The following is a 27368-nucleotide window of genomic DNA, read 5'->3' on the forward strand; positions in this document are numbered from 1 at the left end:
TCTTCTTCTTACCCCCTCTTCTTCTTACCCCCTTCTTCTAATTACTCCCCACTCTTGTTCTTCTTACTCCCCACTCTTTTTCTTACTCCCCCTTTCTTCTTACCCCCCTCTTTTTCTTATCTCCCCTCCTTCTTACTTCCCCCTTCTTCTTACTCCCCCCCTCTTCTTACTCCCCCCTCTTCTTACTCCACCCTTCTTCTTCTTACCCCTTCTTCGTCTTACTCTCCACTCTTTCCACTCTTCTTCTTCTTACTCCCCCCACTTTTTATTACTCCCCCTTCTTCTTCTTACCCCCCTCTTTTTCTTATCTCCCCTCCTTCTTACTCCCCCCTCCTCCTCTTCTTCCCCCTCTTTTTCTTTTCTCCCCTCTTCTTACTCCCTCCCTCCCCTCTTCTTACTCCCCCCTCCTCTTACTCCCCCCTCCCCTCTTACTCTCCCCTCTCCCTCCCCCTCCCCTCTTCTTACTCCCCTCCCCTCTTCTTACCCCCCTCCCCTCTTCTTACCCCCCTCCCCTCTTCTTACTCCCCCTCCTCTTACTCCCCCCCTCTTCTTACTCCCCCCTCCCCTCTTCTTACTCCACCCTCCCCTCTTCTTACTCCACCCCCCTCTTCTTACCCCCATCCCCTCGTCTTACTCCCCCCCTCCGCTCTTCTTACTCTCCCCCCTCTTCTTACTCTCCCCTCCTCTTCTTACTCCCCCCTCCCCTCTTCTTACTCCCCCCTCCCCTCTTCTTACTCTCCCCCTCCCCTCTTCTTACTCTCCCCCTCCCCTCTTCTTACTCTCCCCTCTGTTGTATAATCCTTCTCTCACCACCAATACTTCCAATTGGTATCCTTTTGAGAGAAATCCACTCTGCGTTGTGTTTTAATAGTGAATGTAATATCCCCTGTGTCACCTCTTCCAAGAACTAACATATAACTTTATCCCCTTGTCCAGATAAATATATGACTAGTACTACTAAGGTATTCTACCCGATATTACAAATAAACAGCCAAAACCATAGTTCTTACCAGAGAGAAATCTTTACTTAGAATCTGCCCAGTTAAATATTACAGAAGAAGAATGTTACAGAGTTATAGTATTACAGAGTTACAATACATTCATAACACTCATACATTCCATCTATCTAATAATATCGGCTACATTGTGTATGTGCTGTGAGATGTTGTGTGCAGCGTGTGTGTCTTACCAAACCTAATCTAATGTGATGTCAGTATCTTCTATTTTTAAAGGAATTGGTTCCCATGTTGTAAATAGTAAACTCCTCAGCTCAATTGATATGTAAATGTGATTTACTTTCCCAAGGCCCAGTGTTGTCTATCCTGTTATTTTATTGTGTTAACTCTCCCAGCCATCCCTTTGTCTCTAACCTAAGGTGTGTTTTCCTAGATAGAGACTCCTTTGAAGACTAGTTGATATGTAAATGTGATCGGTGCCTTTCAGGTGCTGTATCTTTCCAACTATCTAAACAGAAACTCCCTTTGAAGATAATTCCTGACCTCCCATACACACAGACTTAATCAAGCACATATTAAACAGATATATATATAATATTTTCCCCAACACTCCCCCACTTGAATAAGATCTAATAAGGAGATTATTCACATACAACCCCACCACCCACTCTGATTTCTGCAGATTCAAAAAAAAAAATCAAGGCAAGACATGAACCCACACATATATTTTATACCCCTAAAATGGATGTGAGCTCTAATTTTTCCTGCTTTGTATGGATTTTTTTTTTTTTTTTAGTTCTTTCCTCCAACAGCAATATAAAATGAATAAAGAGCAGATTAAAACAAATTGTAGACAAACAAATACTACAGAAGCAGTTCTTAATCCTGGGTGTGTGTGTAAGTATTATAGGGTATGCTCCACCAGGGCTCTTGAAAACTATTTGTTAAATCATTAAGGCTAGCTACATTTTCCTTCACCAGCTCTTGCAATTGCACGACCATTTGATTATTTCTTTTAAATAATGTATCCAAATCTACATTAAGTGGTGGGATTTTCTTAAAAAGTGAGGGAGCCATTTTATTCCAATTTCCTAGATCTTCCTGTACCACGTCCATAGATCTTTGTGTGAGTTGGATATTGGCTCTTATGACCTCCTTGCCCACTTTAATGGAGACATAGGTAAGATTAACACACCATCCTGGTTGGGGTACCCTACATTGTATAGTTTGCTGCCACAGAACTGAAGATACTCCCAGTGCGCAGATCGTGGGACCCTGTCCGTGCACCACTCTTTTCCAACCATTTATGGGTTTGTGAAGGTGAACAGGGCAGCTTCCTGAGTTTTCCACCATGCACCCATCTGCCTGGACTAGTGGTTCAAGTACACAGGAACAAAGCCAAGCATTACCACGTCTGTCACAGCAACTGGGGTTGATAACTTTCCAGAACTGGTCTTCTTTTATTACTAAGCGAGTTTGTGGAAGGAATTGTTTTAAAACATTAGTGTGATTAGCCACTTCCAACTCACCAAACATAGTCATCTTATAAACAGGTACAGGCTGTTCTGTCCAAACTGGAATTAATGGAATTACCCTTTTTCCTAATTTTCACTTATTGCACCAACTCTGCAGACCTTTAATTTGGGAAAGGACTACATTCTGACAATCTATGCCATATTCCCTAACCAGATCAAAGACTAGGGTAGAATTGATTAATCTGGGCCATTCCCCTTGTTTTATTTCTTGGAGGCCTAAATTTAGATGATCGTCTAGTAAATTTCCAACTATACCACATACCATAGCTTTAGATACATTATTGTTATTAACTGATTCTCTGAGAGCATTCACCGATATATTAATCCACTGCAAATCTGCAGCAACTGTGTGAATGTTCTGTATCGTGACATCAGTTTCAGTAGAGTGTTAAAATCCACTAGTCCCTCTTTAAGCATAATTTGCTGCAACCCATTAACATAATTTTGTTCTCATGAGTTAAGACCCTCTATGTCTGCCCTATTCCAAATTGATGTTCCCAAACTGAGTCCTGAGATTATATCAGTACCCAGATCCCTTTTTTTATCTCTCTCTAAACTGGAGCCCTTGTGTTGCATCCCAGAATAGATTAATATGTGCTTGAAATACATTTTTAAACCATTCTTTCATCATCTCTGGGCAACTCTCTGGTATATTAAATAATGACACAACAGTTTGTGTTGGTTGTAAGAAAAGGCCATGCTCTGGCCACAGGGTGGTAGTTGGACAGTCCTGAGAATTTATAATTCTTATGTTAATTGCTGGGTCAACTGTATTACGTAATCCAGTCTGATGGGGGCTGCATGTTACAACACCATCCTGGGAAAATGTAAAATTTCTCTCCAGCAGCATCTTTATCCTCACATCCTTTGTGGCATTGACCCAAAATATACTGGTACTCTTATGTAAATCACTTCCTCCAGGATATTTCCAAACTGCAAATTCAGAGGGAAGGTTAGTTTTAGGCATTGAAATATTACATTGTACCAATATCCACCCCCCTATAGGCCCAACCACTGTAAGATTATCTTTACATGTAACATCAGGTGATTGTTCCTTTACTTTTAATGTTACTTTGATATTCTCTGAATCTTCTGAACTCCTTTTCTCCCTATGATAACCCTCTACTGGAGTACTCGGATGTACCATTTTATTATTATTCTTCATCATGACATTCCCTTTTCCTAAGCTATACAGTATATACATAAAAAACGATACACATAACCACCACATCACGACTGCTGTTTTCTTGCACTTCATATTCCTTATGTGGGCTGCTCTTCCAGGGATCCACTCCATCTCCTATTATCTGGAAAAGAGAACTAAGAGACTATGTTAACATTTACATTAACTTGGCATAAAGTTCTCATCTCCCACAACTAACAAATACACATAAGGGCCAATTTTGTCAAGCACAATATATGGACCTTTCCATTTTGGTTTTGGAAATGGATGGTAGGGGGAAAAAATTTGCAACATTACTCTGTTTCCAATCTGAAGCTCGGTTATATCCCCTTTTAAAAAAAAAACAACGACAAACCATCAAAGATGTTTGTCAGCATGCAAGAAAACTGACAACGATCTGTTGCCATACGAAGATAAAAATAAAAAATCAGCTTAAGGCTATTAAAGGCTATTAGAAAAACAAAAATACATACAGATGTAGAGAAAAACCCAAAAATTATGGGAGTTATTAATTGCTGGGGACCCTCAATTGATCAGTCTTTCCCTCCTCTCTGATCTGTTCCCTAAGTGCTTTTACTTCTGCCTCCAATCTCTCAGTCTGTCTCTTCAGGTCCCAGTATTCGCTATTCCCTTCTTTATTCCTCCAATTATCCCAATTTCGTCTAATGGGCTGCTCATCCCATCTATGGTTCCTTCTCCAAGTATTCTCTCTGTTGTTTCTTCGTTTTTCTCTCCAACTGGGATTTTCCCAGTTATTATCTCTCCATTTTAGCCTCTCCCAGTTATTATTATTATTCCAATTATTGTTGATTACCTGAGGCTCCTCCCATCTATTTCTCCAATTGTCTCCCATTACATTGCTCCCTTTAGCACTATCCCTATTCCTATGGTCCCTCTGTGGATCTCTCCGTCTTTTGTCACTACCAGATTCATTCTCACCTCTAAAATTTCCCATATGCTGAAATCTATTTCCCCTGATTGGTTTCTGAGGATACATGGTAGACCTGTCTCTCCTCTCTACTCTGAAAATCCTGGCAGCATCTACAGCAAAACTCTCATTTTTAACCTTTCTTCGCCACAAATTATCAGCTCTTAACAGTAAATCACACATTTCTGATGGGTTTGGGGTTACAGATAATATCTCATCCTTAATATCTTCCTCTAATGCATCCAAAAACATTGATCTATGCACCATCCCTCCCTGTTCAAAACCAGGATTACTGACACCAAACTGTTCCATCACTGTGGAGATTCTAGCTGACAATTCATACGGAGACTCTTGTTTCAGCTGTTTAATTTTTCCAGACAATGACACATTTGATGTAATTCCATAAAGTGCTCTCAAGATCTCTTTCAACATATCCCTAGTTCTACGCTGCTGACCACATGTCTGTACAATCCTGACCCACAATCCATTTCCAACAACTCTCTGCAGCACTCTCTCCATATCACTAGTTGTCAAACTATACATCTCTTTCACTCTTTGAATTCCACAAAACCATTGCAAAAAGCGATTGATATCCTGCTGAGGGACCTGCCCTATTTCTCTAACTATGGCATCCATTTCTTGTGGCTTTAACTGCTTAGTAACCAGCTGAATCTCTCCAGAATTATCAGGATTCAACACTGTGGTTGTTGTAGTTGGAGCCGCAGGGAGATTTGTCACTGACTTTTCTTTCAAATACTCCCATGGATAAATAGGTTTGTATCCTGTATCTCCAATCCCTGGGTTAGCAATAGACCCTGGAATTTCAGATACAGGAGACCTACTCAAAGGTGCCATGCTTTTTGCCATTTTATTAAAAGCCATATTAGTAGCATGTCTGCATTCATCCAATTCATTTTGCATCTCCAAAATTTTCTCATTTAGCCTCTCATTCTCCACTGTAAGCTCCTCACACATTTTGGCCTTTTCAATCAAAGCTTCACCAGTTGTAACTGCATGCACTCTTAGATCTACAATCTTATTATTCAATTTCTCAGATTTCATGTTAATTACTGAGTTAAGCTCTGCCATTTCATCCTCCTTCATTTTTACAATTCCCTCTAATTTTAAACAACATGATAGTAATGCTTGCATAATACACCCTTTTCTTTTTTTATCAGAAACATTTTTCTCAAATAACACTTCTCCTAAAAACTCCTGCATCTTTTCCCATGACTGTTTACAGTCCTGAGAGATTTCATAAGGACCACCATGTCTCTTAATATAATTCATAAGCCATTGTTTAACATTTTCTGAACAAGTCATTTTTGCATCTACCTTTTTACATGCCATATTCAAAATATACACAGCAACAATATAATAAATAGCAAATATACTCACCAAACTTTATGCAGACACTGGAAAGCTCTTCTGGCTGACAGTCACAGAACCAAATACGTTGATGTTAAAACTTGGATCCTAGGCAGATTCTGAAGAAAGAAATCTTCCGGCCACGGTCACGGCACCAATTATGTTGTATAATCCTTCTCTCACCACCAATACTTCCAATTGGTATCCTTTTGAGAGAAATCCACTCTGCGTTGTGTTTTAATAGTGAATGTAATATCCCCTGTGTCACCTCTTCCAAGAACTAACATATAACTTTATCCCCTTGTCCAGATAAATATATGACTAGTACTACTAAGGTATTCTACCCGATATTACAAATAAACAGCCAAAACCATAGTTCTTACCAGAGAGAAATCTTTACTTAGAATCTGCCCAGTTAAATATTACAGAAGAAGAATGTTACAGAGTTATAGTATTACAGAGTTACAATACATTCATAACACTCATACATTCCATCTATCTAATAATATCGGCTACATTGTGTATGTGCTGTGAGATGTTGTGTGCAGCGTGTGTGTCTTACCAAACCTAATCTAATGTGATGTCAGTATCTTCTATTTTTAAAGGAATTGGTTCCCATGTTGTAAATAGTAAACTCCTCAGCTCAATTGATATGTAAATGTGATTTACTTTCCCAAGGCCCAGTGTTGTCTATCCTGTTATTTTATTGTGTTAACTCTCCCAGCCATCCCTTTGTCTCTAACCTAAGGTGTGTTTTCCTAGATAGAGACTCCTTTGAAGACTAGTTGATATGTAAATGTGATCGGTGCCTTTCAGGTGCTGTATCTTTCCAACTATCTAAACAGAAACTCCCTTTGAAGATAATTCCTGACCTCCCATACACACAGACTTAATCAAGCACATATTAAACAGATATATATATAATATTTTCCCCAACACCCTCCTCCCCTCTTCTTACTCTCCCCCCTCCCCTCTTCTTACTCTCCCCCCTCCCCTCTTCTCACTCCCCCCCTCCCCTCTTCTCACTCCCCCCCTTCTTCTTACCCCCTCCCCTGTAGCGTGGCCGAGCTGCTCTCCGGTCCGCGGTGCCCGGCCGGAGTGATGGGAAGGTGCACGCTCAGTGTGCACTTCCTGTCAGTCCGGCCGGTTACAGGTAACAGAAACTCCGCGCGGAACTGGAGTTTCTGTTTCCTGTAACCGGCCGGACTGAAAGGAAGTGCACACTGAGCGTGCACCTTCCCATCACTCCGGCCGGGCACCGCAGACCCGGAAAGCAGCTCGGCCACGCTACAGGGGAGGGGAGAAGCAGCACTGCAGCCGTCTGAGGCTCTTTACAGAGCGCTCAGGCGGCTGCAGCATTTAAAGGGCCGGCCCGCCGCGGCCGGTCTTAATGGGATTTAGGGCGGCCTGGGGGGCAATTGCCTCCCTGCCTCCCGGCCCAGCCCGCCCCTGCCAATGTCCCTGGGTTCTGTAGGATACTGCAGAATTTGGGCTCCGGGTCTGCCATCGCGGTTTTGTTGCCATGTGTTCCACATCAAGAAACACTAAGACCAAGTACATATATGTAAAAGTGGAATGGGGGGGGGGAGGGGTATGGGGGGAGGGGGGGAGGCACACCTGGAACACACATTTCTCAGAAGTGGTGCCGCTGTAAATACCAAAATATATACAAAATTACAAAATACAGTTTAAGGAACAGCACACACAAAAAACACAGTTTTAAAATTTACAAGGCTGCTTAAAATCACCTATTTTAGCAAACAAATATGGGAATTCAGTTCCTCCATATGGCCATATTATGATAAGCCTACCATTACGTCACAGTACCCCAATATTGGTTACACTCATTTTAACATAGGAGATTAGCATGCTAACTGCAATACTTACTTACTTACTTAATGTCCCTTCTCACGTGTATGCTTTTCTGTGGGTGTGCTCCCCAATTCCCTTTTTTCTGTCTATATTTGGAATCTAGACAGTTTCCTTTTGGGTTGAGCACCCCACCTCTCGATGCACCTTTGAAGGTGACCACAGGAAAGCATACAGTAAGTACTGGAGTTTAACATATTAAAATTAATGTAGGACCCAGCGCTGCCGGGGTACTGTAACATAGTGGTGGGTTTCATACAATATGGCTACAAGGTGTAGCTGAATCTCCACATTTGTTTGCTAAAATATGTGATTTCAAGTAGCCTCGTAAAATGTAAAAAAAAATTGTGTGTACCCTGTTCCGTAATCTGTATCAAGTACATATAGCTATCTGTATTATGATGGAACTTAGGCAACCTATAACAACCTTATATTTTGTGATTTAATTTGATTTAAGAACTTTTTGGTAGAACATAATGCACAATTGACCAAGCTTATTATAGTGTAATAATAATTTAATGTTAAATAATAAAAAAGTGCAATTATTCCATGTATAGTTAAGTTGAATCAGACATTTATAGATTAATAAAACAATCGGATAATTGCATCGTATTCTCCTGATCTCTTGGAGTTTGTTTTTAAGTAATACTACTGTTGAAATGTAACATATTCAAATTACACTGTGGAATTATTGTAATACTAAGAATTGAACAGAAGATGGCACCATCACATTTCTTTAACATTATTTTATTTTATCACTATAACACTGATATTAGAAATGAGTCTGCTTCCAAATTATAAAATGCCACATTTTTAAACCCTTCAACCTGAATCGAAAAGTGTATATGGAAAATCTAGGAATAATTCTAGTTCTTCGCATATCAAATTAAATGTAACCTCTACTGGTTCTGCTCCTTAACTAATTTAAAAACATAACTTTATGGCACAAAATAGGGACATTCAATAAGTAGAGAATGGAGTTTACCCTTTAAAATCTCCTATTTACATTATTGAAGCTAGTAATTACATTGAAAATTACAGTTTTTACTGTGTTTAGTGATACATACGGAATTCTGCTAAACACTTTTCAACAAAAAAATATTTAAACCAAGAGAATATGACGAAAGATTCGATGCATATGTGAGAAAGATGAAAAATATTTGTACTATACGAGTCTACTTTCTATATGGCACCATTAGTGGATCGAAGGAGTGTCAGGATCGGGTCAGGGATCCAACACGCAAAGTACAAACAGGTACAGGGTACGTATACCGGACCTTAGAATGGCCGGACTAACGTACAGAGAGTAAAGAGAATGGTCAGAGACAAGCCGAGGTCGAGGGAACGAGAGGACAGGTAAGCGAGTAACAAGCCGGGTCAAGGATAACAGAGGTAAACAGAGTAAGTCAAACAAGCCGGGTCGTAACCAAAAGGATAACTGAAAACACCAGAGCACTGTGTGACTAGACAGGCTAGAACCACGACAGGGCAATGAGCAACAGGGCGAAGTATGTTTAAATACCCTGGCTAGAGAGGATAGACACGCCTCCGACGAGTCCTGATTGGTCTCCAACGGATTGAGTGACAGGTCGTTCCGGATTGGCGTCATGACGTCGGTCTCCGGGCACCATGCTACATAAGGAAGTAACTCCCTCGCGGCCGGCGTCTATGTGAACGGGTCGACCGCGAGGAACAGGAGAAACATGGCGTCCGGACGGATAAACGTCTAAGTCTCTACCTCTCTCGGAGGTAGAGACCTCAGGTACCCTGACAGTACCCCCCCTCTCAGATACACCCACCTGGCGGAAGGAACCGGGACGAGATGGGAAGCGGGAGTGATACGCCCTGCGGAGACGAGGAGCATGAACATCCTCTTGAGGTACCCAACTCCTCTCTTCAGGACCATAACCCTTCCAATCGACCAGATATTGAACCTTCCCCCGTGAGATTCGAGAATCAATAATAGAGTTAACCTCATACTCCTCCTGACCCTCCACCTGAACAGAGCGAGGAGGGGCTGTTGTGGAGGAAAATCTGTTGCATATAAGTGGTTTCAGCAATGAAACATGAAACGCGTTAGGGATGCGTAAGGTAGCAGGAAGAGCTAGACGGTACCCAACTGGATTGATTCGAGTCAGTACCCTGTAAGGACCAATATAACGGGGAGCGAACTTCATGGAGGGCACTTTTAAACGGATGTTCCTTGTGCTCAGCCATACCCTATCACCTGGAACAAAGACCGGAGCCGCCCTTCTACGTTTATCAGCGTGTTTCTTAACCAGCATAGAGTTGTGCATAAGGATTTGTCGAGTTTGGTCCCACAACTTCCTCAAATTGGCCACATGAACATCAACCGACGGCACCCCCTGGGAAGGAGAAGCCGAAGGAAGAATAGACGGATGAAAGCCATAATTCATGAAGAAGGGGCTTGAATGAGTAGAATCGCAGACGAGATTGTTGTGTGCAAACTCCGCCCAAGGAATCAAACCGACCCAATCGTCCTGGTGTTCGGAAACAAAACATCGTAAATATTGTTCAATTTTCTGGTTGGTACGTTCAGCAGCTCCGTTAGACTGAGGATGATAGGCAGAAGAAAAGTTAAACTTGATACCTAGTTGTGAACAGAAGGCCCTCCAAAATCGGGAAATAAATTGAGAGCCTCTGTCAGATACAATTTGGGAGGGTATCCCATGTAGACGAAAAATCTCCCTAGCGAATATCTCTGCCAATTCGGGAGAAGACGGTAGTTTAGGCAGAGGAATGAAGTGAGCCATCCTAGTGAATCTGTCAACCACGGTGAGAATAACAGTCTGTTTTTTAGAGATAGGTAGATCGACAATAAAGTCCATGGCCAAACAGGACCATGGTTTCTCTGGAACCTCTAAGGGATGCAGGAATCCACAAGGGAGTGTATGGGGTTGTTTGGTTTTAGTACAAACCTCACAAGCAGCGATGAAATCTTTAGTATCTTTACGTAAAGCAGGCCACCAGAAGTCTTTGGAGATCAAAGCAAATGTTTTGCGAATACCAGGATGTCCCGCCATCTTGCTGTTATGGAGACATTGCAACAGTTCCAGTTGAAGAGCAGGAGGAACGAAATGTCGACCCGCAGGACTCTGTTTAGGTGCTAGATGTTGCAGCTTAATGATCTTGGCCAGTAACGGGGAGTGAATCCTGAGATTCGTATTAGCAACAATATTGCATTTCGGAACTATAGAAGAAAGAACCGGTTCCGGTATAGTAGAAGGTTCATATTGGCGAGATAAAGCATCGGCTTTAGAGTTCTTAGAACCAGGTCTGTAAGTCAGCACATAATTAAAGTGAGTCAGGAATAAGGACCAACGCGCTTGCCTAGAAGACAGATGCTTGGCCTCCCCAATATAGGACAAGTTTTTGTGGTCCGTCAAAATAGTAATAGGGTGTAAGGTCCCCTCCAATAAATGTCTCCACTCCTTTAAGGCTTTAATGACCGCTAACAGTTCCCTGTCTCCGATGTCATATCTGCTCTCAGGCCCAGAAAGTTTCCTGGAAAAAAAACCACACGGGTGTAGTGGTTTATCCACCCCTAACCTTTGTGACAGAACCGCACCTACTCCTGTCTCAGAGGCATCGACCTCGAGTAGAAACGGCAAAGTCGTATCAGGATGGACTAAAATTGGAGCAGAGGCAAAAAGTTCTTTGAGATTCTTGAAAGCAACGAGAGCTTCAGTAGACCACGTCTTAGTATCCGCCCCCTGTTTGGTCATATTGGTAATGGGCGCAATAATAGACGAGTAACCCTTAATGAAGCGCCTATAATAATTGGAGAACCCAATAAACCTCTGAATAGCCTTGAGTCCCTTAGGCAATGGCCAATCTAGAATAGACTGGAGTTTGTCAGGATCCATCTTAAAGCCTTCCCCAGAAATCACGTATCCCAGAAAGTCTATCTGGGTCTGGTCAAAACTGCATTTCTCCAACTTACAGTATAAACCGTGTTGCAGAAGTTTGTGTAACACCTTTCTGACTTGTCTATGGTGAGTATCAATCTCTCTAGAGTGTATGAGTATGTCATCCAGGTAGACAATAACACAATCATGTTGGAATTCCCTAAGAACTTCGTTAATCAAATCTTGAAAAACTGCAGGTGCGTTGCAAAGACCAAAGGGCATGACCGTGTACTCATAATGACCATAGCGGGTATTAAACGCTGTCTTCCACTCGTGGCCTTGCTGGATTCTCACCAAGTTATATGCCCCTCTGAGATCCAACTTGGTGAAAATTTTAGAATCCTTTAACCGGTCAAAGAGCTCAGTAATCAGGGGAATAGGATAGGCATTTCTGATGGTTATTTTATTCAAACCTCGGTAATCGATGCAAGGTCTGAGTGAACCATCCTTCTTTTTAACAAACAAAAAATCCAGCCCCGGCAGGAGAGGAAGATCTCCTAATGAATCCCTTGTCTAAATTCTCCTGAATATACTCCTCTAAAACAGCATTCTCTTTAGTGGATAGAGGGTATACATGACCCCTGGGCGGCATGGTACCAGGTAATAGATTAATTTTACAATCAAATGTCCTGTGTGGGGGTAGCGTATCAGCGTTCTTTTTGTCGAACACTGCTTTTAAATCCAGGTATAGAGAGGGTATCTGTATCCCCTTAGACTGGGTAGAACTGTCTGGTGTGTTAATTACAGCCAATGGGGATACCCTGCGTAAACACCTCTCCTGACAACCCTGACCCCATGAGAGTATTTCCCCTAACTCCCAATCGATAATAGGATTATGTCTCCTTAACCATGGGTACCCCAGAACTATGGGAACAGAGGGAGACGAAATGAGCATAAGTGATAAGTTCTCCTAGTGTAAGATACCAACAGTCAAGTTAATAGGTATAGTCTCATGCGAGATAACAGGCTCGAGTAGCGGTCTACCATCTATGGCCTCAACGGCCAAAGGTATCTTTCTTAACTGGGATGGGATAGTGTGTTTAGTAGCAAAGGCTTGGTCGATAAAATTCTCAGCAGCACCGGAATCTATCAAGGCCATGGTCTTTAGCACTCCCTTCTCCCACGTTAAAGAAACTGGTAACAGCAGCCTGTGATTTTTATAATCATGAGTAGAGGACAAAATAGAAACACCCAAGGCCTGTCCTCTAGAGAAACTTAGGTGCGGGCGTTTCCCGAGCGAATAGGACAATTCAGGCGCAAGTGACCTCTGACTCCACAATACATACATAATCCCTCCCTTCTCCTGTACTGTCTCTCCTCCTCTGAAAGGCGAGTATTGCCTATCTGCATAGGTTCAGGAAACAGTGAGGTATTGGAATCAGGACTTTGAAATGCGGCTGCTAACTTAAAGGTAGGTCTAAGATTCCTCTCTCGAGTGTTCTGTCTCTCTCTTAAACGCTCATCAATGCGAGAAATGAACGAAATTAAGTCCTCTAAATTCTCAGGCAGCTCCCTAGTAGCAACTTCGTCAAGGATAACATCTGATAACCCGTTCAAAAATACATCTATATAAGCCTGCTCATTCCACTCGACTTCTGCCGCCAGAGACCTGAACTCTAGTGCATAATCCACAAGTGTTCGGTTCTCCTGTCTCAGGCGCAACAGTAATCTGGCTGCATTGACCTTCCTACCAGGAGGGTCAAAAGTTCTTCTAAAGGCAGCTACAAAGGCATTATAATTATATACCAACGGGTTATCGTTCTCCCATAATGGGTTGGCCCATCTCAGAGCTTTCTCAATGAGTAAGGTGATAATAAATCCAACCTTTGCCCTATCGGTAGGATAGGAGCGAGGTTGTAATTCAAAATGAATACTGATCTGGTTTAAAAAACCACGACACTTCTCCGGTGAACCACCATAACGTACTGGTGGGGTAATACGGGAAGAGGCACCTACAGTGGCTACCTCTAGGCCTGAATTTACAGAGGAAATTGGAGTAGTACGCGTCTCCTCTGGTGGGTTATTAGCACGAGATAATAACGCCTGTAGTGCTAAGGCCATTTGGTCCATTCTGTGTTCCATGGCATCAAACCTGGAATCAGAGGGACAAACCTGACTGTTTGTACCTGCAGGATCCATTGGCCCTGTCGTAATGTCAGGATCGGGTCAGGGATCCAACACGCAAAGTACAAACAGGTACAGGGTACGTATACCGGACCTTAGAATGTCCGGACTAACGTACAGAGAGTAAAGAGAATGGTCAGAGACAAGCCGAGGTCGAGGGAACGAGAGGACAGGTAAGCGAGTAACAAGCCGGGTCAAGGATAACAGGGGTAAACAGAGTAAGTCAAACAAGCCGGGTCGTAACCAAAAGGATAACTGAAAACACCAGAGCACTGTGTGACTAGACAGGCTAGAACCACGACAGGGCAATGAGCAACAGGGCGAAGTATGTTTAAATACCCTGGCTAGAGAGGATAGACACGCCTCCGACGAGTCCTGATTGGTCTCCAACGGATTGAGTGACAGGTCGTTCCGGATTGGCGTCATGACGTCGGTCTCCGGGCACCATGCTACATAAGGAAGTAACTCCCTCACGGCCGGCGTCTATGTGAACGGGTCGACCGCGAGGAACAGGAGAAACATGGCGTCCGGACGGATAAACGTCTAAGTCTCTACCTCTCTCGGAGGTAGAGACCTCAGGTACCCTGACAAGGAGAAAGCACAGATCTCCAAGTACGAACTTGGCAACATTTCACTCTACAGTGAGGTATTTTTCAAGCCTCCGAGGAATAAATATCCTATTTCAGAAATTTGTGGCTACATTGGTTTTGTCTCTTTCGTCAGACAGCAGGGAGCCTGGGGTGCTGCACCCAGCAAAAATTAACATATTGTGGATCCTTGTTATAGCTTTCATTCAGGTTAATAGCTGGGAAACATATATTTGGTATTGTGGTATTGTGGCTTTGTGACAGTTCTATGCCCACCAAAAGAGGGGGTTATGGGGAATCTGGTACGGTGTATTTATCTTTTGCACCCTGCTAACTTGATTCCTAGTGCATGCCTGCATAGTTCAAACTACAGGATTTGGCATCCAACAACCCGCCTTCCTCATGCTGGTGTATGGTGCTCTGGTGTTTTGAACAGAGCTGCGTGTATAATTTTTATACACCTTTACAAACTTCTCCCTGATCACCGGTTCACACCATTGTGATGTCATAACTCTGTGCCGTAAACCATGTCTGGGCAGAAGGTAGATTCCCAGATGTTGTAGAATTACAACTGCAATGATGCTTTGTCAGCAATTAGAACATCTAAGGTTATATCTTTTGTCAGAACTTAAATTTTACACTCTGCACACTGCCCATTTGTTTTCATTGTGTCTGTATTTCAAGAACACATACTAGGTTTGAAACTCCTGCATCATTTTGGGGGTAATTTGCATATTCAGCTGACATGTCAGATGCAGCACACTCACTCATTCACTAAACACCAATTTCAAGTCTCACAGAATGTATTAGTTTTATTTAAAACCACCTCGCGTAGACAAAAAATAATGGGCTTTTAGTTACAGTATGTGATCATACATTGCATAAACCTGCCACAATCTCAATGTACCCCATTCTTGGCAGGTAGGTCCTACTCTAGCATCTTAATGCCTGCTCTTATGAGATTAATCCACTTACTTGGGAAATCATTTCTCCTGGGACTCTCTGCAGTGCAAAGTTGAATAGGACCCTAGAACAAGAAACCTGTGACAGGGAGGCCCGTACTCCCAAATATACATATGTGAAACCAAGGCGTCTGCACCATATTTTTGACAGGTCTTATCCCAGCAACATACATTGGGGGGACATTAGTATTGTGGCAGGCTTATGTGATGCATGATCCTATACTATAAGCCTCCTTTATTTTTGGTATTTAAAAACAAAACAGAACTATTCTATTTTGTGAGCTTTGAAATTGCTGTATCTTGTATGCTGTAGAAATTGGCCCCAGCAGCACCCTTATAATGTGCATACTAACTCATTTATGTGCAGGTGTGGGCAGCCTTCTTGGTCCCAACTGATGCAGGGTGATGACATCAGGACCTAATTCCTTTTAAAACCTACCTCTTCATGGGCAGAGCCCTTTCATGGTTTTATGTCCCTAAGCATGTCATTTTTGAATATCATTGCTTTTTTAAAGTTTTTTTGATGCAGTATGCTCTTGACACTCCTTCTTGCTATTCCAATTTCTCTAACTTGGCTTGTTCCTGACCCTGCTTTTGCTAATCTGATTTATCTGCCTTCTCTTCACTATTGATACTGACTTTTGTTATGCTGGCATTAGTGGTTAGCTTTTTAGTTCTGTTAATTCCTTTTTCGTTCTTAGTATTAAACACTTACCCTCTAAGATCTGGTAATATGGCTGCCTATCATTGCTACTATGTCTTCGATAGGTTGCTGACCTGCTGAGGATCGGTCGCATTTACTAACATATATACTTTGAGGTAAAGGGTTATGACAGCAAAATATGCAATGCCACAACCCATTAGCTTGTACAATCAATGTCCTCACTGAGAAGGAAGAGATCAGTGTGCAGAGGTACAATAACATTTTAAATGTGCACATCTACTGTTCCAGGGAACCAGACAAATTAGGAGATGGAGGTGGTCAGAAAGAGGGAGAAAACTCCAAAGGAGGTAAACTGGACAGCATAGTAAAATGTGCTTAGGCCAAGGATAATTGTTGGTGGAATGTAGCTATCTTTAGTGAGTAAGGATGAGGTTAATTATATGGTACTGTAGGAATATACATTTGGAATGGAGGAGGGTTCATTGGCAGAGCATTGTGGGAATGTAAATATTAATGAATTGGCAGGGTAAAGTTTGCATATTCAAATTGGAAGGGAGATGGTGTCCGGGGGTAAACTCTGTTGTGAGTTGTGAGAGTAGAATAAGGTTTTTAAGGACTTTTATCGCTCCGAAATAAAAAGGTTGCAATTTAACCCATGATCTTCATTAAATCTGGTATCTAAATAAATACAGTGCTGCAAGTGGCTATTTAGTGCATCTTCCCACAGAAACAGAACTTTAAACAAATCTGCAGTAATTATTTTATTATTTTCTAAACATTTCTTAATGCTGTGGGCTCTGTTTCAAAGTAACGTATTTTTTATACTATTCCAAATCAGCACAATCAGAGAACTATGATAAATTAAAACAACAATTTAGATTCTGCTATCTGGGATCAACGTTTAACTGGTTACATCTCTAGTTTCCCCCTGAGCATATAATCAAGTGACACATTTCTTGCAGGTAATAGAATCTCATTCTATATGCGACTCATGGATGTTTAGCGGGTAATTGAGACATGCGGATACAGAAAGCGACAGCAAATGGCAGGGACAGCTGGTCTATCATGTACTGAGAAATACGTTTGTCTGTTCAGCACTTTTGCGAACATGTGTTTCTGCAGTCAAAGTTTACAAAAACAGCTTCTTAAATTTGAAATTACCTACGGAAACAGCACAACGTACAGAATTCTGATTTCCAGTCATTTTTTTTGTATTTTACTTTTATTTTCTAGCACTTCAAGTTTTCCAAATATAAACATGCCATGGAGGTTTAACTGAAAATAGCACAAAGCGGAAAACGGAGACGTCTTGGAAAAACAATGGGACAGAAACTTACAAGTCAGTCGTCCAAGACCAAAAAGAAAAAAGATCAGACATTTTCAGAAAACCAGATCATCCACAACTCTCCAGATAATATCGATGAGCCGATGATAATAGAATCTTCATGCGTCAATTTCAACTTTGTTTTGAAAAATGTTGCAGAAATCCCAAGCTTTGTATGGCATCTGACTGACGTCCAAAAACTCAATCTCTCTCATAACAGATTGGCTAAACTTCCACCTGCTCTGGGTAAGCTTGAACAAATAGTTGTATTGAACTTAAATGGGAATAATATTGTTTACTTGCCCAGAGAAATTGGACTTTTGAAGAACCTCAAAGTCTTATTTGTTAATATGAATTTCTTGTATGACGTCCCCGAGGAGCTGAGTTTGTGCAGTAAGCTTGAAGTTCTTAGTTTATCACACAATTGCATCTCTGGACTTCCTACCACCTACAGTGACTTAACTAACCTGAGAAAATTAAATCTTAGCAATAACTGGATAGTGAACATCCCTGTGAGTGTTTTCCAGATGAGGAATTTGAATTTTCTGCATTTGGGTTCCAACAAAATAGAGAATATCTCAGACAACATTAAACAATTAGAATGCCTGAAGATATTTATTGTTGAGAATAATAAAATACGAGTTTTACCCCGCTCTATTTGCTCACTATCTACTCTTGAACTACTTAATGCAGATTTTAATGTTTTAAAGACACTTCCAGATGATCTATTTATGTTAAATAGATTGTCAAGAATCGCATGGAATCCAGTTGACAAAGGTCTCCATATAATAAATAATCCCTTAGGTGATCCTCTCGCAGATTTGGCAAGAGGGGGGCTGAGTATGCTATTTGATTACCTAAAAGACAGAAAGAAGATTATGTGACAACAAATATATTGTCTGGGAAGGGGAATGCCCTGGCGATTTTATGGGTCACAGCCTTTGTTTGGTTTAGAAGATGTTCCTCTACCTACTGTAGAAGGTAATACATGTAAAAGCTTCTTAACCCCTTAAGGACCCTTGACATGTGTGACATGTCATGATTCCCTTTTATTCCAGAAGTTTGGTCCTTAAGGGGTTTAGGAGATACTATGAGCATTAAAACAATGAAAAGCTTAATGAAGCAGTTTTGATGTACACATAATGTCCCTGCTGTCTAACTGCTCAATCATCTGCTGTCCGAGGGTTAAATCACTTTGATTATGCAGCTCTGCCTACATCTACCATGGCTGTGAATCACTAAACCTCCTAAAAACTATTTTTGGGTGTGTTTACTTTAGAAGTTATCATCTACTCTGTTTATTGACCTTTAATCACACAGGAACACACAGGAAGCTACTGTAGGCTCTAGCAGGGGATAATACAATCTAAATTAAATTCACTGTGAAATAAAGGAAGCTAAAATATTTAGCCTCCTTTGCAGGAATTGTGTAGGGGGCGTTGTGAGTCTTTGTTGGGCGAGGTGTTTCTTCATAAACAGAAACAACATTGCTTTAGCTCCAAAATGGCAGAGAAATGAGCCGTGAGACTGAAGGGGCATGATCTATACACCAAAACTGATTCATTAAGCTAAAGTTGTATTGGTGTTTAGAGTATTTATTTTTTAAATAATCTAACTGGTGTCTTGCATTAGGGGTTATAAATAATGGAGATCTTAAAGAAATCAAATGGCAAATTCATTCAGTGTTATTTATGAGCATTCACACAAGAGAATTCAAAGTTCATTTCAAATTTAAAGGGACACTATAGTCACCAGAACAACTTAAGCTTAATGCTTGCATGCTTTTTTCTGTAAACACTGCCTTAGCAATGCTGATTGGCCAGTGTGGCATTTGGCTGCACCCCAACCCTGCCTCCTTGGCTGAGATCAGAATTAATGATCTCAGTCAACCCGAAGGAAAGCATTGGATCTGGGGCAAGCACAGAACCAGCAGAACCACGCAGGAAAGGGCGGAATGGGGGAGCGGACACCTAAATAGTGCATTTCATACATTTGTATTCCTGACCTATAGTGTTCCTTTAAGGCCAAAATAGCCAAACTGGAAACATTGTCTTTGTCAGCTATGTTTTTAGTTCAGCCTTATATTTGACATTTATTTAAAATTCTCACTTTAGTGAATAACCCTTTATTTTTCACAATTAAATTTATATGCATTTCCTCTATATGTTTCCAATATTGATAAGTCTTTTAACGAAAGTGCTGCCTTAAATGTTTTTCTTCTTCTGTATGTTAAAGGGTTAATTTTGATGTTGTTTAGCTAAGTTAATGTGGCTGCAGGATCCTCATTCCATGCTGTGTAGATTGATATGCTTGAGAAGGACACTTAGGTGTCGAAACCAGTCAGCGTATTGTTTTTAAAGTGAAAATATAAATGCACTTTAGGGAATAATCGTGGCTGTGGCAGTCTCATCTGCAGCTCCCTGTAACTGCAGAATTGCCGAGTTTATCCCAACATACTAAATATGATTGAGAACCATTCTTCATTGCAAATGTATTTAATATTAACTTTTATTTAATATTATTGAAGTAATAAAATACCAAACATGCTGGTACCCCTGTTTTAACAATGAGTACTCTGTGAGATGAGTAACATTCTACAACACCTGATACTAACAGAGGTAATTGGATTGGGTATTAATAGTTGACAAGTGCAAATGTGACAGATCAACATTTCATTTTAAAGAGATTACAGAATAAACCAGCATGGGTTTGTACTCATTACATATTTGCAAAATAATAATTAATATTTTATATTTTACATTCCCTTATTTCTTCACATTTAAAAAGCATGCTGTGTTATAAAAAATAAATATAAAGAAGTTTTAACTTCCTAAACTTTTGCAGGCTGATGAATTCTTCTCACATCTTTGATCTTCTTGTTCTTTAAAACTCTTTGCACCATAGCTAAATTGATTGCTATATTCACACATTTCTAAATTTTTCTCAGCACTTGATCACAAAAGGTCGAAAATGAAAAATGTAGCTGTCATAAAACTGGACAAATTCTCCAAGCTTGGATAGTTGCTTTACGTTTTGCAATTCCCTTGCCACAGTTTTATAATTAAATGTTTAGCAAATAAGTCCTATTGAATTAAAGCTTAAAATGCATTATGGCTCAATTGTAGGTGAACAGCACAGTGATAACAAAGTCAGACATCAAAGTTGAGTAAAAGTACATCACATATAATTATCATCTACAGACTTGCTAGTCTCCTGACTATCATAAACTACTACTGGGTTTAAAGGGACACTATAGTCACCAAGACAACTTTAGCTTAATGAACCAGTGTTGGTCTATATATCATGTCCCTGCAGTCTCACTGTTCAATTCTCTGCCATTTTGGAGTTAAATCACTTGGTTTATGCAGCCCTAGTCACATCACCTGCATGTGACTTACACAGTCTTCCTTAACACTTCCTGTAAAGAGACACCTAATGTTTGTACTTCCTTTATTGCACATTCTGTTTTATTTAGAATTTATCTCTTGCTCTGTTAATAGTCATCTAGACCCTGTTGGCATCCTGTGTGTGATTAAAGTTCAATTTACAGAGCAGGAAATAAAAGCATTTAAAGCAAGTTAACATCAGATTGTAAATGAAACCAGTTGTTTTTTTTATGTCAGTCACAGTCAGGGGAGGTGTGGCTAGGGCTGCAGTAACAAAGGGGATGTAACTCCTAAGTGGCAGAGAATTGAGCAGTGATTACAATAATCTAAGTGGACGTTACATATATTTTTTTGCTCCTGCCTACTTGCCTCCAGAAAGGGGAATAGAGAAATAGTTTTGCATACTTATTTTAAATTGTTCTTTTCCAGCTCATCTCTGGCAGAGTTAAAATTTGCAAGCTCCTCCCCTTTCAGGTAATAGAACTTAAAGAATAGGAAAAACCAAAGCTATATATTACAATCCCTAACAGAAGGCTGGAAACCAAAGCTATACATTACAACTTATATGCAATAAAAACAGAGCTATGCATTTAGAATCCATTGCATGACCCCAGTTTTATTACTAGCCAAACGTAAATGCGGCCATGGAATACCATGAAAATGAAAATACTGGTAAGTATGAAGAAAATTTCATATTTCACAAACCAAACATGACACAACACCCTGTTGTTTTCTTCTCTTTCCGTCACCTGAGACAAAGGTTGTATTCTATTCAAACACTGCCTAAAAGCAGCACTGCTCTACATAACCCATCTTTATTGTTCTCGAAGCAGCGGATCATGGCAGGGAGTTCCGAGAGCCAGAGGCTGGGCTAGCTCATACGTTTGCACTGTTTTATAAAGCTGAATAGTAAACTATGGAAGGAGCTATGCATAACACAATTATTTTTTGAGTTTGTTTTCATATTTTGCCAACAATCTATCATCTCTGTGTTCAAACTATATGCTCCAAAAAAAAAAAAAAATGTGCAAAGCGAATATTTCTTACAGGACTCATTTGTAGCTGAGCTAATAAAAAAATCAAAGGGGGATTACACATATATATTGTGTATATAGTTCCATGGACAGAATCGAAAATATTTCACAGGACTGAGTGGAAAAAACTTTTCTTCTTTTTTGCTCCAAGATCTAAAATCACTTTCAGCATGCTAAGTATCAGCCTGAAGGTTGCTATGCAATTGACCAGGGAGTTAACAGCCGAATATATCTTCTAATGCCTTCTAACCCAAGGACCAACTATATTCTATTATAACATCACAAATTGTTCCCTGAAGTACAGAGCTTTATTACCTTCAGGAATATACGGGATAGTAAGACAACAAATACTGGAATATGGATTTTAACTCCTTTATTCCCTAATTATTTGTATTCATGGTTGGCTAAACACGGAACCAGGAATGACACCCAATTCTTCATCTTGATGTCTCACACACATCCTACAAGGATGAGTAAATACAGAGCAGTATTCTAGAAGACAAGGGGTAGTGGGTATGCCAGCACACAGACATTTATTTTAGTTTAAGTGACATTTTGGGACCCTGTTTTCCAAAAATGTTCAGCTAAAAAACTGCACATATCTGTGAAAATGATATAATTCTGTATACATTATCTGGGTTATTAAAAAAATGTGAGAATTGCCAGGAATTCAAAGTGAATTCCAAATTTAAGGTCAAACTAGCCGAACTGACTGGGAGAATTCTTCCAGTTAAGCTATTTTGATCTCAAATTTGAAATTCACTTTTCCCCTGCAATTCTCACATTAGTGAATAACCCTGTATATTTTGGCACATGCTGTATGTTTTAAAAACTGAAAGGTACATTTGTCAGATTCTGTATGAAGTATGCAATCCTAGGAATATGGTAACATCTGGTTATATCTCCAGCACTTTTGCAAAAAAGAAATAAATGAAAAAAAACCAAAAAACATCCCAAAGAATCCAGTCCTTTTAATTTGAATCTCTCAAATTTTTGTAGTTATCCCCAGCAGCAGTGTATACAGGGAGTGGATGCTCACTGTTAATTGTTTATGCTAGCTATACTTTTTTCAAAATCCTTTGTTTCATCTCCCCAGTAATACCTTTAGATTGTAAGCTCATGAATTATCTTGCTAAGCACTTTGTATAAAAACTACTATATTTACTAGATTGTAAGCTCACAGGGCAGGTCCACTGTTCTTTTTGTATCAGTATCTGTTTTATTTATTTGTCTGTATTCTCTGTATTGTACATCACTGCTGAATATGTTAGCGCTATATAAATGCCAAACATTAGTGATAATATTAAAATTTGTTTCAAATAACGTTTACCAGAAGGTGCAGAACAAAAGTAATTGCCAGAGTCAACAGATGGAACTGCACTCAATCCCTGTTAGAAGCTGGGTGCAGCCAAACCAGGTCTTAGTGCCAAAAAACAGATGCTTAATATAAAAGATGTAGAAAGGTCCAGGCACTCCAGAATTAAACAAAAGGCAATTTATTAACCCACAGACCTACATGGTCTTTATCGAAACGTTGTGATTTGGCAGAGGGTTAATAAATTGCCTTTTGTTGAATTCTGGAGTTCCTGGACTTTTCTACATCTTTTACAGAAAAAAAAGTAATGTCAACAAAGAAAAAGTTCTCCAATAGACAAATAACTCTAAAACTTAAATTCCTATTACACTGTAAGTACAGGCAGGGGGCAACCTGGGAACAGTCAGATGTATTTCAAACTTTAAGCGGTCATTCAATCTAGTCTATTTTTCAGGATATTATTGTACAGAATATTACAGTAACGGAATCTCAACACAGGCTGTCAATGGAAGAATCGGTAAGGACTTCTTTGATTTATATTTACATTTTACTTTCCCTGTCTACTTTATTTTCATTGTATGTTGTTCTTGGCGCATTCTGCAAAAATAGTTCAGTTGCGAAGGCGTTTACGGTTCAGCTTTTCATAACTTAGCTGAACGTTACTGGTTATTAATTCATCATGTTATCTTTACGTATAGTAATAATTTAATATGTATTTTCTTATATATAAATATGTATATGCCCATATGTCTCCTTAATGCAGTCTTTTCATATGTTTTGACTTTTAACCATTATATTTAGTAAGTGTGTTCTAGTGACACCTTCTGGAATAAAATGGAAAGTGCATAGTGTATGACTTCTGCTGCTTCGAGTTTACAATATTTTTTCCCCTATATATTACAGTTATTGCTAATGGCTACTACTGAAAACTAAACATATCTTTAAGTTTACAATGCAATGGAATGAAAAAGTGATAATATCCCATCAGACAATTTCATTTCTGTTGCTAACGGAGCACTTTACAGTTAAAAATAAATCTATTTTAACCTGATGGATATCCTTGTCCAAATCCAGTGTTTCTCATACAGAAGCATTGAGCATATATAGCAAATTTGTGACAATTGCTGTGCCCTGCCAATTGTATGCTTCTCACAGAGAAGCACAGAATCCAACGTTTCTCTATAAGAAACATTCACAGGGTTCAGCATCATCTTGCTGTGCTTGATGACGATGAAGGGAAAACGCTGTAATGGTCAAATGACTTTGGTTTATTATATTTTGATAAGCTTTTCAAATGATTTAGTATTTTGAAAAATATGTTAATATTTTGATGTTTTTCAACTGTTTTTTTTTTATATAGATAATATCTTGATATCTTGAAACATCAGTTTAAAAGACTGTCCAAATATATAAAATAATTTGAAATTCGTCTCCAAAAATATGAACATGAAGTCTTAATTAGGAAGAAGTGACTTTTGTGGTTAGGGTGTTCCTTTAAGCAAAATCAACACAAATATTTCCAAGAAATATTTTATATTACGTTTCCCATTCTCACTCGATATTCTATTTGTCTTTCAGAAGAACTATTTGAGACTATCTGTCTCTCCATACTGTTTGTAACAAGACAGGTTCGAAAAATGTAAGGTTTGTTTTATAACTGTAATACTCTTAACATGTAATTTTTATATATAAGCTTTAATTTCTTTTAAGCTTTATAGAACCAATTTCCCTTCATTGTGACCTTTAAGGAATATTTATACTTACACTTAAGAAAAAAACTGAAACACTCTGAGAATTTATATTTTTTTGCCAGCTGCTAAGGTTAAATTTAATTGAGTGAATGTCATTGCGCTTAAAGAACGAATACGTGCACACAGTAGAGTTTTTATATTTTTTTAACTCTTGTACAACTTTGTTCCCTCAGCAGACAAGCACTTTAACCCCTTAAAGACCAAACTTCTGGAATAAAATGGAATCATGACATGTCACACATGTCATGTGTCCTTAAGGGGTTAAAAGCTATTCACTTGGCGTAAAAAATGTGGGGTTTATTCATTTAACTGTGAATTCTTGTGAGCAGGGAACTGTCTTTCAAAGCAATGGGTAATATAGCAGAACTATAATAAGATCTTTTTGACTAAAGCAGGAATTGCGAAGATGTATCCCCATAGAGCAAGCACAGCTTAGTGCAGGGGTCAGTAACCTTTAGCACTCGAGGTGCCACTGCACGACGCTCAAGGCTGCCAGAGCCTTTGGTGGCCTATCAGGAGTCCCATGGGCATACAAAGTGGCGATTGCAGGTGGTGAGAGGGAATCCTCAATTTACGCATTGTAGCACTTAGAAGAAGTGTTCTCAGATCTCTTCATCCCTGAACTTGTGAATGGGAATCCATACTGGAGTAGAGCAGCCTAAGGCAGCTATCTCAGCTCCTGTCCTTGACCTATACCTGGCCACCACACATACACAGAGCTGCAGATAAAGGATCCCCTTCATACAAATAATTAAATCGACCCACACACTTAAACATAGTCACCACAACACCACTGACAATCCACTTCCATGCACACAACAAACCATACAAACTACTCATGAACATATACAATATTACAGCCAATATACATACAAATACAATGCTACAATAAAGTAACAATATGATCCTATGGCAAGAGATATGCAAATGATTGCTGCAAAAAAACGTGCAGATAACTTGTGATTGGATGACTCGAGACAAGGTGCTACAGCAGTTAAAGAAAATTAATGTAAATAAAGCTCTGGGGGCTGACGGTATTCACCCACAAGTACTAAAGAAGATAAGTGGGGAAATAAGTGAACCTCTCTATTTAATCTTTCAAGACTAGGAATGGCAGATGGATTACTGTAGGATCTGGTAGACTTAGAGTTGTGGATAAAAGGCATATTGCACAGTCTGTTGCTCTACATAATTAATTTTATGCACTTTCAGAGTGTAATGGTGTTATGGAGACATTCTCAGGCACCAGTTGTAGTGGTATTATGGAGACAGGCACTGAGGGTAGTGGTGTTGTGGAGACAGGCTCAGGCACTGAAGGTAGTGGTGTTGTGGAGACAGGCTCAGGCACTGAGGGTAGTGGTGTTGTTGAGACAGGCTCGGGCACTGAAGGTAGTGGTGTTGTGGAGACAGGCTTGGAGACTATGGTGAGGCCTAATAGAAAGCAGTTGTTTTGGGGGGATTCCATTATAAGAGGTGTGGAGATGGACAATGGTGGTCTTATGAGATGTCATCCCGGAGTTACTGCTCAAAGAGACAGGAGACGTATTTGTAATATTGTTAAGCGAGCAAAGCAGGAAGGGGAATTGAATGTACTTGTCCATCTAGGGACAAATGACTTGGCTTGCAATGAGGTTTCAGAGGTTAAGTGTTTTTAGTGTTTTTGCCAATGATATATGGCAAGTTGCTTCCACACTTTCATTCTCTGAAGTTCTGCCTGTGCATAACACTCAGAACGACAGGCGGATGCGTATTAGGGACTTTAACCTGTGGCTTGGTTAATGGTGAGCAGTTCAGAGGTTTTACTAAAATGTATTTCAACTAGGAGGGGGGGGGGGAGGGCAAAAGGGTGATAAAACATCAATCCAATTGCCCCCAAAACAAGGACAGAAGGTGCCTGTAGCAAGGGTGTTAAAAAATGAAAAGCTTAGAGTCATGTCTACAAATGCTCACAGTTTAGGGAAAAAGATCCATGAACTTGTGGCAATAATGGCAACTGATAATGTAGATTTAGTTACTGAGACATGGTATAATGAGAAAAATGACTGGTACACAGCAATACCAGGGTACTCTTTATATAGAAAAGACAGGGAAGGCAAGAAAGGGGAGGGGTGGCCCTGTATGTGAAAGATAGCATAAAATCTAGCCTAATAAAAGTTAGTGAGGCGAACATAGAGTCTGTTTGGGATACGTTAAAATTTGGTAATCACACAGTAACTCGTGTAGGTGTGATATATAGGCCCCCAGGACAAATAGAAGAGTTAGATAATGTATTAGTTGAGGAAATAGCTAAAATGACAATGAAGGGGGAAGTTATCATCATGGGTGACTTTAATCTTCCTGGTGTGAATTGGAAAACAAAAATAGCTGCTTGTGCCAGGAGCACACATATTCTAAACTCCCTACTGGGATTGTCTCTAAAACAAGTCATTGAGGAGCCAACTCGTAAAGAGGCC

The 27368-nt window shown here is 40.0% G+C and overlaps 2 protein-coding genes across 2 annotated transcripts in view; one reads left to right on the top strand and one right to left on the bottom strand.

Annotated features, from left to right (window-relative positions):
* LRRC30 (leucine rich repeat containing 30) overlaps positions 1-18428 on the top strand; it is a 50091-nt gene extending 31663 nt beyond the window's left edge. The window contains exon 2 of the mRNA XM_063450463.1: positions 17339-18428. Within this exon, the coding sequence (XP_063306533.1) occupies positions 17426-18313 (888 nt within the window). The 5' untranslated portion in view covers positions 17339-17425 and the 3' untranslated portion in view covers positions 18314-18428. The remainder of the gene's footprint in view (positions 1-17338) is intronic.
* On the bottom strand, positions 4183-5925 carry LOC134609371 (uncharacterized). Its single transcript, XM_063453047.1, has one exon. It carries the CDS (start codon positions 5923-5925, stop codon positions 4183-4185), a length of 1743 nt encoding a protein of 580 aa, XP_063309117.1.
* Positions 18429-27368: the final 8940 nt, after the last annotated feature.

The sequence above is a fragment of the Pelobates fuscus genome, chromosome 4 (genome assembly GCF_036172605.1).
Source record: "Pelobates fuscus isolate aPelFus1 chromosome 4, aPelFus1.pri, whole genome shotgun sequence".
Taxonomy (NCBI): domain Eukaryota; kingdom Metazoa; phylum Chordata; class Amphibia; order Anura; family Pelobatidae; genus Pelobates; species Pelobates fuscus.

Coding starts and splice junctions, on each gene's coding strand:
- LOC134609371 (XM_063453047.1), bottom strand. CDS start 5,925: ATGACTTGTTCAGAAAATGTTAAACAATGGCTTATGAATTATATTAAG.